This window comes from Perissodus microlepis, chromosome 11 (genome assembly GCF_051167445.1).
Source record: "Perissodus microlepis isolate ML-2025 ecotype Zambia chromosome 11, ASM5116744v1, whole genome shotgun sequence".
Classification (NCBI taxonomy): Eukaryota; Metazoa; Chordata; class Actinopteri; order Cichliformes; family Cichlidae; genus Perissodus; species Perissodus microlepis.
This window is the reverse complement of record NC_140471.1, coordinates 15,823,951-15,838,079: the sequence shown is the minus strand read 5'-3', so window position 1 is coordinate 15,838,079 and position 14,129 is coordinate 15,823,951. Positions and strand designations below refer to the sequence as shown.

At 39.8% G+C, this 14,129-nt stretch overlaps 1 protein-coding gene across 1 annotated transcript in view; it reads right to left on the bottom strand.

The window, feature by feature from the left end:
- The window catches only part of bckdhb (branched chain keto acid dehydrogenase E1 subunit beta), a 59,034-nt gene extending 45,833 nt beyond the window's left edge, over positions 1 to 13,201 (bottom strand). Inside the window, exons 1-6 of the mRNA XM_084942922.1 lie at positions 12,967 to 13,201; positions 10,863 to 10,940; positions 10,601 to 10,669; positions 6,065 to 6,198; positions 3,361 to 3,516; positions 1,392 to 1,500 (exon numbers count right to left, since the gene is read on the bottom strand). Of these exons, the coding sequence (XP_084799048.1) occupies positions 1,392 to 1,500; positions 3,361 to 3,516; positions 6,065 to 6,198; positions 10,601 to 10,669; positions 10,863 to 10,940; positions 12,967 to 13,144 (724 nt within the window). The 5' untranslated portion in view covers positions 13,145 to 13,201. The remainder of the gene's footprint in view (positions 1 to 1,391; positions 1,501 to 3,360; positions 3,517 to 6,064; positions 6,199 to 10,600; positions 10,670 to 10,862; positions 10,941 to 12,966) is intronic.
- Between the last annotated feature and the right edge of the window lie 928 nt (positions 13,202 to 14,129).

Here is a 14,129-nt window from a genome sequence, read left to right as displayed (position 1 = left end):
CCTTTTTTTCCTTGAAGAGAAAGAGTGCAGTTTCAACAGTATGTTTCAGTTTTTCCACATTCACTCGGTTTACGCTCATTACAAAGAAACACTGCTGTTGTAACTCAACGACATGACTCCTTACTTCTGTGTGGTATGACAGCTGTGGGTGATGTCTTTGTCATTAAGAAGGCTGTGAGACTAACAATAATTCTGGTCTATACGTTGAATGAAATAAACCCTTTAGACAACCAGTGAGCCATTCAATTTCTCCCACCGCCACACTTAACAAAGCCATCAAGTGGCCCCAACTGGAGTCTTCGGCAGGCTGGTTCTGCACTAGTTGGTATCGGTGGTTCTACACCACTCTGCTGAGATGCTTTGTATACTCTAAACAGTGATGACTGAGCTCAGCAGATCACACTGAAGTTTTATGAGAGAATATTATGAGAGAAAACTTTAGAACTGATTGAGTTTATACATGGACAGAGAAACGAAAGAAATATATTGGCCATTGTGTTAGCCTAACAACGAAGCTAAATAAAATGACAGTCCATTAAATATTCCATTTAAAAATCGTGTAGGAAATCCTTGTCAAAATTGTGTATGGGCGATTGCTACCATATGGACCAATCACAACTGTCGTGGTCTGCGTTGCCGCCTCACGGACTTACATTTTTGGAGAAGTACATGTCAGGCTGTGTAAGCAAACATAGATCAAATAGAATGGAAGCTATTAAAATGCCTTATCTGTGTTGCGACAGCCGTTTTTACTAATGCCCTTCGTTACAGTATGAACTACTCAGAAGAAGAAAAAAGCATACTTTTTTTATAATATGACCTGATTCCTGTCAAAGCAGAAAACACTTAAAAAAATAAAAACATTTTCTTTAAGTCTGTCGGTACAAGTCAAGTCTTTAAAAATTCATCTGTCTTAATTCTTGGAAATCAAATGACCAACATGTGGACGAGGCAGTGCTGTTTTACAGCAGCTTTCAACAACTGTTAACAGTTTATTATGGTATTACTGGTAATGCTGGACACTGTTTACCCCGGCAGTGTTCCCAAGGCCACGCTGGCCTTGGGGCTTTTTCATGCTACCCCTAAACACTGCACCCAAGGAGCGGAGGGGGGAGCGAGTTCAGCTCGCCACTGTCAACACTTCACAGACCATTTAGACGGCCTGCTTCACACTTGTGGCCCAGCTGATCTCAGTCACATTGTTTGTAGTCAGGAACATTGTTTGTTTGTCTAGCTTCGCACCTCTAAAGAGGGAGAACATTTGCTTTTCATAAAGAATCCAAGCAGAAAGTTGAGGGGGAAAAAAAGCTGAGAGGACAACTGAACAAACATCAACAAAGCTTCAGTCGTGTGTTGATTTTACGGTAACATTTACACACAAACCAGCTTACCTGCTGCTCTGTACAGAATCTTCGGCTCAAAGAAAATGCATGGGTTCTTGTCAGCAATGCAGGCGAGGAGCAGCCCTTTGGCCTGAATTGGACTACGAGGTATTACAATCTGAGAAATAAATGACATCTGTTAGGCCAAAGAATATAATGAACTGACCTTAATGTTCCCTATTAAACAGAATGGAATATTTAAACGTTTAAAACTGTTTCACATTTCGACTGCAGAGAATATCATCATATAGTCCAACATGCTTTAAACTGATACCCAACTATACAAACTTAAAATGCTTACAAAAAGTGGTTTCAAATGAATTGCGGTGTTTTGCCCATTCTCTAATCGAGAATTGTAAGGTTCCAGATGTTTTATACTAAAAGATCCAATTGTCTCACTTTTATTTCAGGCGTGCTGCTTTAGCCTGCCTACTGACGCCCTGTATCGACAAGCCACTTTGCAACTCACCTACTCCTCTTTTTCATTCTGGATCTGATTTAATCAGTATCACATCTGCTGATATTGACATCTGCTTTGTTCTGTTCTGGGTTGGGTCTTGCTGTTCTTACTGCCTCTGGCTCGCAGGCAAGTATGCTCAACCCACTGTATGCATTCTACACGTGTGCTTGAAAGTGTAGTTGCATCCCACAATCGAGCCATGCCGCCCAATGCATGCTACTGCACACTACAGTGGTTCTGCTGTACTTAAGGCAAAATCCAGGTTTAACTGCAGCACTGTGTATTTACCAGAGCTAAATCATTTCTGTGTATTGAGACCGACCCTCAGAGGGAGGGAACCGGGCTGATTATGCACAAGGATTTATCAGTTTGTGACCTTATACTGAAAGACCTGTTTATTACTCACAGGGGATGAACTGCAGCTGTAAACTTTACAGACCTCAGATGGAAGTATATGAGAAAACTCCTGGATTAAAAGTAGTTGCACTGACAGTATCACAGGACTGATGAATAATTTCATTCCTCAGGCCTTTTTCACACACACATACAGACGCTTTGTTCTCTACAAGACTAAAACACACAAGAATTTCAACTAAACTTGTTTCCCTTTGTCATTATGGCGTGTTATAGTTTGAGGTGAAAAATGAATTTAATCCATTTTGGAATAAGGCTTTAACATGACAAAATGTGGAACAAATGAAGCATTGTGAATACTTTCCGGATCCACTGTAAGACATCCCCTTTGTTCTACTCCTCCACTGTTGCAGTGATCTGTTTCTGTAGTTTTTGTTTTCTTTAAATGCCCATAGCTGCCAGTCATATAATTCTGAATGGCAGAGATGCCAGCCTCAGTGATGAACCTTGCCTCTTTTGCCGCTTACTTTCATTTAGCTGACTGAAGAAGAAAGAAACCCAAAAAAGTGATGTGTGCAAATGTTTTCAAGTGGAGTTAGGAGGAGGTGGCAGAGCTGAGATGAACTAAAGGTTCTACTGAAAACTGAATTTGATGCAGGTAGTGACACAAACAGTTCAAAAATGGCAGCAGAAACTTAAAAACAGTAGTAGAGAGGGTAAAGAAGAGGTGCAATTCAAAGCAAAAATGTGGGTGTTCTGTTCTGAGCACCATTTCTTTGGAACACCGTAACTCTTTGACTGCACTTGAGGCAGGATCACAACCTTATTGTTGGTTTTCCTCAGGCCGGTTCATATCCCCCTCCATCTCAGCATTTCTAGTGTAAGTAATCTAAACCGGACAGTTTAACTTATACTGTTTTGACTGTTGTGAAAAATTTGGAAATAATTTTTAATTGCATCACCACTGATGATGGTGCAGGAAAAGTTATAAAATAATGAAATAACTAAAAATACAAAGAGTAATGATGTACCAGCCTATTTACAACTTCTATATGGTTTTGCTAGTAGACTTTCAAATTCTGCTTTCAGGTGAGAGATGAAATTCAGATTAAACACTCACAAATGTCTAAAGGAAATGCATATACAGTGAAGCAGTGGACTGACCTTGAGGCCCGGGCAGTGAGCAAAGAAGGCTTCGGGACTTTGAGAGTGGTAAAGGGATCCATGGCCGACGCACCCCCACGGAGCCCGAATAGTGAGGTTGCCGCAGTCAAACATGTTCCCTGAACGGTAGCGGTACTTGGCTGCTTCGTTGACTATCTGGAAAGCGATAATAATAATTTAAATTAATGCACCAGCAAATTAGTCCAGAACATAGTCATGTAAATATAAGGGAAACTACTTTGCAAAAACATCATAACAAAAACAGAGCACTTTCTTTGGTTTCTGTGAATAAAGACCTGGCTTCATGTGCGGAGGCATTCTCTCTGCTATTCCCCTTAAAGATATTAAAACGCCACTTAATTTTTAACGAGCGCCATCACCTCAAGTGTCTTTGGTTTCTTTTACATCTACAGTTTCAGACACTGGGTTTCCACCAAAAAGGTGTCCCAAATTTTCCCTCCCCGAAGCTCAGGTGGACTGTTAATTCGCCTTTTATGACTCTCTAAGGTCAGTTTGGACTCCATCGTATTAAGTGAGAGCGCAGAAGGCGAGAGGGATCCCAGTCAAGGCCCAACACCAGATTTAATCTACTGTTTGTCTGCGTCACAATAGGAGGCTCTTAAAAACTGGCTCCACAATCGCATATTTTGTTTCATGTCGCCTTGACATAGCAGCGAGACTCGCATTTATCTTGTGGAGGGCAAGAATACACAGGATGACACTGGTGTCAACATGTATGCATGGTTAAACAGCAGCACTGCCCAACGTGCTGCTAAGTGTGTTAACGTCACATTAATCTTCTGTAGCAAAGCTTTGAAGCAGGGGGTTGTTCAAAGGGCTTCTTTTGTTCAGCTGATGTTTCTGTACAAGGCTGTAGAAATATTAAATAACAGACATTCAAGGTCCGCTGCAAGAAATATGCAGAACAAAGGAGATAGAAGCTAAATATGAAAAGCAAGGAGTAAAAGGTTCATTTTTCCCCCCATTCTGTCTGTCTTTGCTTGAAGCTTCTAAAGATATTGAGTGAGAGACGTATGCGAGGATGCTGACTGTCAATCACAATTACAACAACAGTCACTTCGAGGTGTTTTATATTGTAAAGTAAAGACCTAAAATAAAACAAAGAAAGTAAAGTAAGTAAGGTGCTCTATTTGATTTATATGAATTCTTTAAGTTAAGATGAGGCCTCGTTATTCAAGACCTTACATGTGATGAGAAGGACTTTAAATTATGTTCTGGATTCAGAGCTAATGAAGGGAAGTTAATATGGGAGAAATATGGGTGCCACTAGGAACACTGAGAATACCACTAGGAATGCAAATGCAAACATGATCACATCCAAGACTTTTAGGCATCAATTTGAAGATTCAGCAACACTTTGTCTGTGACAACAGCAGAGCTGAGACCTGCAAAAGGTAAACACAGCATGTGCCCGTACCACAAGAAGGTATATCAACTGCTTATCTGTAAACAGCCTTCTAATTTCAAATTTTAGCTGCCAAGATACATAAAAATTTTAACCTCACATCAAATTTAGCACATGGATATTTACCCATTAACAGGTTTTCTAACCTGAACAAGTTACAGGCTTGATTCAGAGACCTCCTGTAACCCAGGTTTCTCTTGAGTTACAAGGATTTAAAAAAAAAAAAAAAAAAAAAAAGCTTCTTCAGGATCTATAGTACATCCAAACTACTATACAGAACATCTGAACACCAGAAAACAGATCAAGCAAGCAGGTACTTGTTTCTGTTACTCTACATCACGGGTGTCAAACATAAGGCACGGGGGCTAGAATCGGTCTGGTAAAGACTCCAATCCGGCCCACTGGATGGCTTGGGAAATTGTGAAGAAGTGCATAGTTTTTCAACTTTTTGATATTGAAGTTTCACAGCTTTTCCGACAGATAAAGAGCTCCTCATTGCCATTCATACTAAATACTAATTAAGTTATAAATTAACAATTAAGATTCTTTATTTGTCCTTGTAGAAAGATTTAATGACATTTGTTGGTGGATTAATGTAGTTAAAAAAACAGTAATAATAAAAACAACTACAAAAAAGTCATTAAAAAAAAAACCTATATGCAAACAATAGGAATACATATACAAACATTGTCTTGACTGTTATGGCAGTAAATAAAATACAGAAAACAGTAACTTATTTTGGTTACTTACAGAATTGCAAACAATCCAATACTGTACATGGAAATGACAGAAAAGTTCTTATTTTCCACCATCTACTCTAAAAAAGGTCTAATTTCTATATAATCTATATATTTATTTACAGTGGGTCCATTTTTCATGATTTTAGCAAAAACTTTAACTATTCTTTTAATTTAAATGTAAACTATTTTTTTCACACTACAGACTACATGCAGGCCACAATGTAAAATGAATGCGAGATTTCTGCTCAGCATCACAGACATCACTTACAGTTGGAAATATATACTTTTTAAAAATTCATGCTAAGCCAAAAACAACTCTGTAACCATTGGAGTGGGTTTAAAATTATTTTGGTAGCAGTCTGAAAATTTCATGTGTTTTTTTTCCCCAGTACGTACAAAATCACGAGAGCTTAAAAAATACTGAAAAAAAATACAGCAGATTTTTAAAAAACAGACAGTTCCTTCATGAACATGTTGATATTTCTGGACCTGTGCGAATACTCACATTACTTTGTCACAGAGCAAGGCAGCGCCATACCTGATCAAAAGCAGGAAAGATGTAGTCAGCAAACTGGATCTCAGCAATGGCTGTGGCACCAGCGACAGCTACACCGATGCCAAATCCCACAATCCCCTGCTCACAAAGAGGAGTGTTGAAGACTCGGTCCTTACCTGGTGACAAGAAAAAAAATAGGAAGGTAACACACACACACACACACACACACACAGAGAAAAAAATAAGTTCTCACTGAGCTTTTAAGGTTTCAGGATTGCTGGATAATGCATTGATTCAGAGAAATTTCTGAGACTTTTCACACCTGACTGAGGAGATCCCAGAGAAACACACCGTTACAATGCCATGTGGTCCTAAAATAAATGAACTGAGAAGCTGATGACTTCTCCTGAGCTGTAACTAACCAAACCTGCAACAAACACACAACCCCCATGGAGTAAAAACAGGAAAGAAAGAAAAAAAAATACTATTTTCCAATCTCCACCCTATAATCTGAGAAAGAACCGCAAGAGTGTTGCACTAAATTTGGGCTGAGAATGTTATTTTTTGCTCTCATCTTTGTGTATTTGCCAGCCCAGTCCTTTTTCTGTTTCTCTGGGAAGTGTGCTTCTCAGCAGCGAAACTCTGCCCTTATGTGCCCTCTGGACTCACAAAGTTCAATTAGCAACCGCGGCACCACAACCAAACCCCCACCCCTCGGAGGAACACACAATTAAGTGATCAAAATTTAGTGCCTCGCTGCTCAGACTGAGGCCGACCTCAAAAATTTAAAAAAAAAAAAAAAAAAAGCAGCCTCATGTGAAAGCGACAGTAAATAACGTGTGTGAGCTTCTGTGTCATCAAAGCAATCAGTAGTAAGTAATAACACAAAAAAACCTCCACACACACACAAACGATGCCAAAATAACTCTGTTGTGTTGCTGTTTGTGCTTCGTGAGTCTAGAATGCAATTTTAAATAGACGACATGGAACTTTTATAGTCAGCTGTCTGACACCCACACTGGATTCAGTGCAACGGGCTAAACGGGAGTGAGAGGAGAGCTAGTGCGCCGTAGCTCTCACAGCAATCAAGCACAGGCAGCCAGAGGTGGAAGGAGTGATCACTGAGGTGAATGCATCGGTCTCGTAAAAAGCCATTCATATGGAGTCCGCCCTGCATTACCCCTCTGTTGTGTGTAATGGCAGCGGGGCAGAGGTGTGTGCCATCCTTTTCAGTACAGAGAGGAATAAAAACAGCTTTGCTCTCGTCACTGTACACAAGGATGAGATGGAAAATAATGATCCCTTTCCAAAAGGTCAACACTTCTGACGTCAATGAAAACAAAAAGGCAGCGCCCGCTACTGTAGGGTGCGTTTGAGACTTCTCGCCATTTCCAGGCTGCATACAAATATCCACCGAAAATGTAAACAAGAAAGGAAATCTATTGATATCCAATTAGCCAATCAGCCTTGTGAGAAACGAGGAAAACAATTAAATTCTGTTGCTGCACACACACAGTCAGTCTCCACGCTTGTGTTATGGAGTGGCAGAGTTTAATGGAAGACAGTGTGAGTTGCTATTTGGGTGCTGTTGCCATGTCATTAGACATTTGTGTACCCAAACAGATTTACTACTATGGTGGTCAATGATACAACCAAACCAAAGAAGTCATCTTCTTTTAAATAATACATCATAACTGAATGACACTGTGGAGACAAAAAAAAAAAACCTTTTTTCCTCCTTTTTAAATGCCAAAGTACATTTTTCTCCACAGGTTGAAACTGAAAAAAAAAATTAAACTTTACCATGCAGGACAGCTAAATGCAGAGCATTTCCACCAAGCTGTTTTTTTTATTAATGTGCCTTTTATTCTAGAACACAAGTAATAATTTTAATACTTGGCTTTAATGTAAATTCCATCTGTCATCAAAACCAGAAACAAATGCAAACATGCTAAGTTTTTGACAGTTAGGCCACGAAGCATGTGGCCTAACTGTCCACTGAAACTTGAACTGCTCCAGTTCGACTCGCAAAACGTAATGGCAGGGGAAAAAAAAAAAAAAAAAAAAAAAAAGAGTCAAAGGGGGCCTGCGAGGTGATTCTAACCTTCCTCAAATCAGTGCCTTAAACAAAACAGAAACGCCAAGTTTCCCACATTGCTTCAATTTATTTGCTTGAGGTTTGATTGGCACTCTTTTAATTAAGTCATGTCTTGTTCTGCGGTGGCCCACGAACAGCATCTGTGTGGAGAATTAGCTCCACCAACTGTTTCTCTGTGTGTCCAACTCTTAATAGTCATTCAACTCAAATTCAGGGAAGACATATTAATTAGTGTTGGCCTTTGAAGATTTTCTTGATATTTAATTAAAATATGTACTGCTTTTGGTTGGAAACTTGACCACAGCCTGAAAAGCACAAGAATAAATTTAAAAAACAAAAACAAAACGAAAAAAAAAAAAAAAAAAAAAAAGCTCAGCAGTTTCTTCAGTTTAAGGCCAGGCAGACATTGCCTCATTTTAACCACGAATTAGTCACAGAACTTATACTCTGCAGGCTCAAATTCGATTTGTCATTCAACACAGTCTGCAGGGGGCTCCCTACCTCAGTTTTCCCACAATTCAGCATTAATTAACCCTAATGAGCTGTAATAACATCAATGGGATGCGTCAAGGTTATACTCACCGTCCCTAAGAGTGGTTCCGCCGGAAGTCTCTTCTTTTTCAAGGAAGAGACCTCCGGCAGAACCAGAGGAACCTGACTGTCTCTTTAATACAGTATAAAGTGCTTTGAGACAGTTACTGATGTAAATTCTTGTGAATCAGATTGATCTCAATGAACGGACCTGTTCTGACCCTCGTTTTAGACAGCAATGTGCCACAAGGCATCTATGAATTATGGGTATTACAGCAGACTTAAGCTATTCCTCATTTTCCGTCACATACTGTATTTATGTTGCAGTGGTGTTTGTAAATATGGCCAAAATTTCAAATCAAGAGGTCAGCATCTGTGCAAGTAACCCTTGACTGCTGGAAGCTTAGGCTTAGCTCTGCTGTAAATGCTCTATTTTAGTATTTTTGTTTCCTACTCTTGGCTTTCTATGACATCAATAAGGTCCCTATCAGGTCCCTAATACGCTGAGCTGATATAAAAGCCACAGCTCATAGTCTGCTGGAAATCAATATAAAGGTGAGCCGATCCTATTCAAAGTGAGGAGTCAGGTCATGACAAAAGTCCAGTGTGAGTACACTGTTACCAGAGAAGTTGCCGGATTAAAGCTGAACAGACAACAAGTGTGGAAACAAAAACAAAAAACCCCACAGTCCTCACATTGCCTGGCAGTCTGTCACAGGTTACATGGACACTTGATTAGAAATGGAACAGAGGCATCATTAACATTATTATTGACACCTGTTATTTTCTGACTATTACAAGTTAAAATGTTGACTGTCAGAGCTGTAGAGCAGCAGCTGCAGCATTACACTCTTTAAGGACTTGGATCTCAACGATCAGGCAAGATTAAAATTACAATTTTTAAAACTTCTTACAATATACTAGTAATGAATTCAATAGTTGTGATAAAAACTATTTTTAACTGCTTAAACAAATATAATAGTGGGTGTCACAAAACAGTATTTATGTCTGTGGAGCTCTGCATTTCAATGCCAAAAGTCTCAGTATATCTTGTCCACTGACTGCATTATACATTACACCTGTGCTTCTCCGGCTGTCACTGAGACTGCATACAGGGCAGATCCTCTTCACCAGGATCTGTCTGAACGACCTGCAGGATTCTGCATGCGCTATTTAACAATATCAGAAAACTTCAGAGAAAATAATGAGCCCCAAAAACAAAACTTATAACAGTGAGCTTCATACTATATCAGCTCGTTGTAAGGCTTCCCCTACAACGACTGACACGTGTGCCAGTAGCTCATGCTGGTCCTCTGGGTGAAGGCTAGGCAGTAACAGGCCCTTCCCAGAGCAGCGGGTGGTGATGAGATTCTCAGCAGTGTTTTGCTGCCATCAAGTGGCGAAAAATCACACCGACAACAGGTTACTAACATTTTTTTTTTTCCTTTCAACTGTTCAGGTGTCACTTTTGAGAGGGATTCTTAATGTCTACCATGAATTTGAAGAACCTAAAGACAAGTCAGTCACAGAGTGTAAGATTTAGCGGACTTTGCACTATTTCCAAGACTACAACGGGGCTCTTTTTGAGATTATTTTCAATGATGCTCGTAATTGTAATAGTCAAGGTGAAAAACCTTTAAACAATGGAGCAGAAACAGAGGGAAAAAGAATGGTTACTCAATACTTCACAATGCTGACAGAGCACCCATTGTTCAGCTGCCTGAACTTCACCTTCCATGAGCCAAAACAAGAAAACGTCAATGAGGAAAAAGGCTGACTTAAGATAGCTCGAAATTATGTTCCTTACCACCAATATACCAACCAAGAACAACTTTGGGGGGAAAAAATGTTATGATTTTTTGTGATGCCGTGCATTGGTATGCATCGCTGAAATCAGGTAAACCTTGTTTGTTTTAAGGTCAGCGTTAAACTAGAAAGCAGCATCTTACCATATTTGTCCCTCAGCCCCACTGTGCATCGGAACACTCCACCGAAGGCGACATCTTCCCCAAAGATGACTGCAGAGAAACAAGAGTACAGTACAGTCAGCACCGTTAGTGCTCATGTACACAAGAGTGAAAAATACTGAAAACTTCTTAGATTAAGCCACTTTCAATGTTTTAGATTTCAATAACTTGGACAGCTTGATTCATACTTTCATGATTGTTAGGCAGCCTGGAGGTTTACAGAGTGTGTCTGCGTGCCTTTTACCTGCGGTAGGATCGCTGGCCAGAGTGTTGTCCAAGGCACTCGTAATGGACTGGAACAAGTTCATCTTCTGGGTAGGACCTTAAGGTGAAACACTTAATTTAAAAAAAAAATGAAGAACTTCACACATAAAAAAAATACGTATGTCTTAATGGTTTTACACAACTAGGCCTCAACAGAACAGGTACTGCAGGAAAAACACATCAACTGTGATTTGATTTCCTGTTTTCAATGGCGTACACACTGTGTTACAAATTAAAGAACACAAAAGAATAGCATGTTTTCAACAAGGGCAGGAAAGGGAAAAAAAGCAAAGAAAATGATACAGCATGGTTTTACAATATTTGATTACAATATATTTTTGCAATTTATTGTATATTATATATTACAAGATTGCGATATTGTATTGACGCAGGCATGCCAAATATGGATATTTTAATAAATAAATTAAAGCACAACAAAAAAGAGGGCTCAACTCGCTTGAAAGAAGGCAACCTTTCTGCAAATAGTTGCAGTCTGACTCGAACCAGCTGCAATCATTCTTAGACAGGTTGTCAAAGGTTTGCAAATAACTGCTGTTTAATTTATAAACGCAGACAGATTGCCACCATGTTGCCATCAATCTGGATGAATGTTTATCAATGAGCACAACTCGATAGGACCTGAGCCAACTGGCTACCAGCTGGTTGTATTCTGGTTATATTCCTACAGAACAGGAAGGCTGATGAGCACAAATGGAGTAGTGAAATGTGACTTTCTGTCCATACAGACAACAACAGATATGTGATTTATGAGGATTTATAGCAGTTAATTGCTGTATTATTAAAAACATGTTCAAGAGTTGCCAACTTGACTTCACTGAATTGCAGACTGATAGTAGACTGACGCCATCTGATGATGGCACAAAATAACACAAAATAACTAAAATCTGATAACATTGTTTTATTGGATAAGACAGATATTGAAAAAGTTTAACTCTGAGGACATAATTTGCAGTTGAAACAATGTGAAATTGAACTTTATGCTTTGAAATACTCAACTTATTGCAAAATGTTAAAAATTTGAATTAACATCGGATTAAAGTATTGTGATAATATTGTATTGTGGGGTGTCAGGTGACTCCCACCTACAATTTTCAGTACCATGTTGTGATTCTCGATCAAGTAAAAGTATATTATAGAATAAGCAATCAGCTTAGAGCCTGCGACTAGATCACACTACAAGGAAAAATTAAATACATTTTTAGTTACTTCCTTAGTAGCAGCAGGTAGCTTTGAATGTTTTATTTTCTCAGTTTTACACCAGGTGCCCTTCCTGAGAAAAGAGACAGTGTCTCCTCCCAGCATCAAACCAGAAATCTTTCACTTGTCTGGCAACAAGTAAGTCAAGGGCTGTTTTCTGCAATGGTGTGTGCTATTGCTTTGTTATTTCAGCATTCATTAACCAGGTAAAAAGACTGGACCCATTTGCAAGAAGTCGTATGAACGCTGTGGCTATGAACCCACAAGATGCAGGAGCTTTTCATGTAAGTGAAACAGAGCATCCTTTGGGGGGCCTAAACAAAGAGACTGCATTAAACATAAAATGTCCAAATCCCCATTTTGGTTTATTCTAGAATAAAATAATGATAATAATAATAATTTAAAAAAACACCACCAACAACAAACTAGTGAGCCTTGCCGTCAACAGAGGAGAGGATAATACTGTAGGATCCTTTCCATGATGAGGACAGCTTCACAACAGCTTCACAAAAGGAAGATGAAGGTGGAACTCCAGCAACACTTACGGGAAGATGAACAACATGACGGTATGTCACAAGACCCTGATGAAGGCCACAAGACTTAAAGTCTTCCCTTAAGTGTTGGAGTTCCTGCATTGTGAATTCTTTCATTCTCTCCATGCACCTTGGAAGTAGGTGAAGTTGTGCCAGAAATTTTTGCTCTGACTTAACAAGTAAACAGAAAACCCCACGTGCAGCTGTTTCACGCCCTTTAACCATACACGGTGTAATTCACGGTGACAGCTTATTTCTCGGTTGAACTGAGGACATTCCAGCGGTATCAACACGACCCGCTCCCCCATGTTAGCCGGTTAGCCAAACACTCACCGTACTGAGACGGAACGGGGTCAGGCTGAAAGGTAAAGTGTGCCGCATGCCTTCGTTGTGTTTTTGTGCGGGAGCTGCAGTTCGGCGACAGTTTTAGCAGCGTGGTCCCCAGAGAGCCGGGAGCGATGGAAAGTTTCGAGTTTGCACCTCGAATGAAGAGCCGAGCAGCAGCCGCCATCACTGTTGTTATGAGTGAACAGAGAGGGCAAGATGAACCTACGACTAAAGATCGTCTAATAGAGCAAGCTCCCAATTCTAGCGGAGGGAATTGTTTCGCTCCCGATCAACTTCCGGGACTTTCCCAAAAGCTTCAGTAAACGACGCGGAGAGATTTCATGCCAGCTTGTTTAAAACAAATATTGCTATACTCATTAGAACAGCGGTCCCCAACCCCCGGGCCTCGGACCGGTACGTGAGTCGTTTGGTACCGGGCCGCGAGAGTTGAGGCTCAGGTGTGAAATGTATAGTTTTCAGGGTTTTTATCGGTTTTCAGCGTTATTTTGTTATCGTTTTTATCGTTTACTCGGTTTTCCTGGATCTTTTCACGTGTGTTATGAATAAATCTTCTTTTTTTCGTTACCGGTACTAGTTGTATTTTATTGTATTTATCCGCGACACATTAAAGGCCGGTCCGTGAAAATATTGTCGGGCATAAACCGGTCCGTGGCGCAAAAAAGGTTGGGGACCGCTGCATTAGAATACGAGTAGGAGAGACCCCGCTCTTTGTGATTTCTGGGAATAGTGGCGGAGTGAGAGCTCTTCTTTTCTTCCTGCCTCAGCCTCAGCGAGTGAGATCGTGATTGGTCAAAAGGGAGGGTGGTGTGCGCAGTACGTACAGGTGTCTAAAATCATTCAATAGACGCCGAGTTTCAGTTCTACGGAAGAGGATTAGGGCCACTGGAAAAAAAAAAGTGGGCACGTCTTTTTTTTTCTTCTTTTCCTGAATTCTGAGAAAAAAGTCAGAATTCTGACTTTAATCTCAGAATTCAATTCTGACTTTTTTCTCAGATTTTTTTCCCCCAGTGGCCCTAATCCTCTTCCGTACAGTTCCCTGTGATGTAATTCATTTATATATTCATATGTATTTCATATATTATTTTATATTTTATTTATCAACTCACGGTACAAATGTATAAGTACTTTTTACATTAGTGTATGAAAAT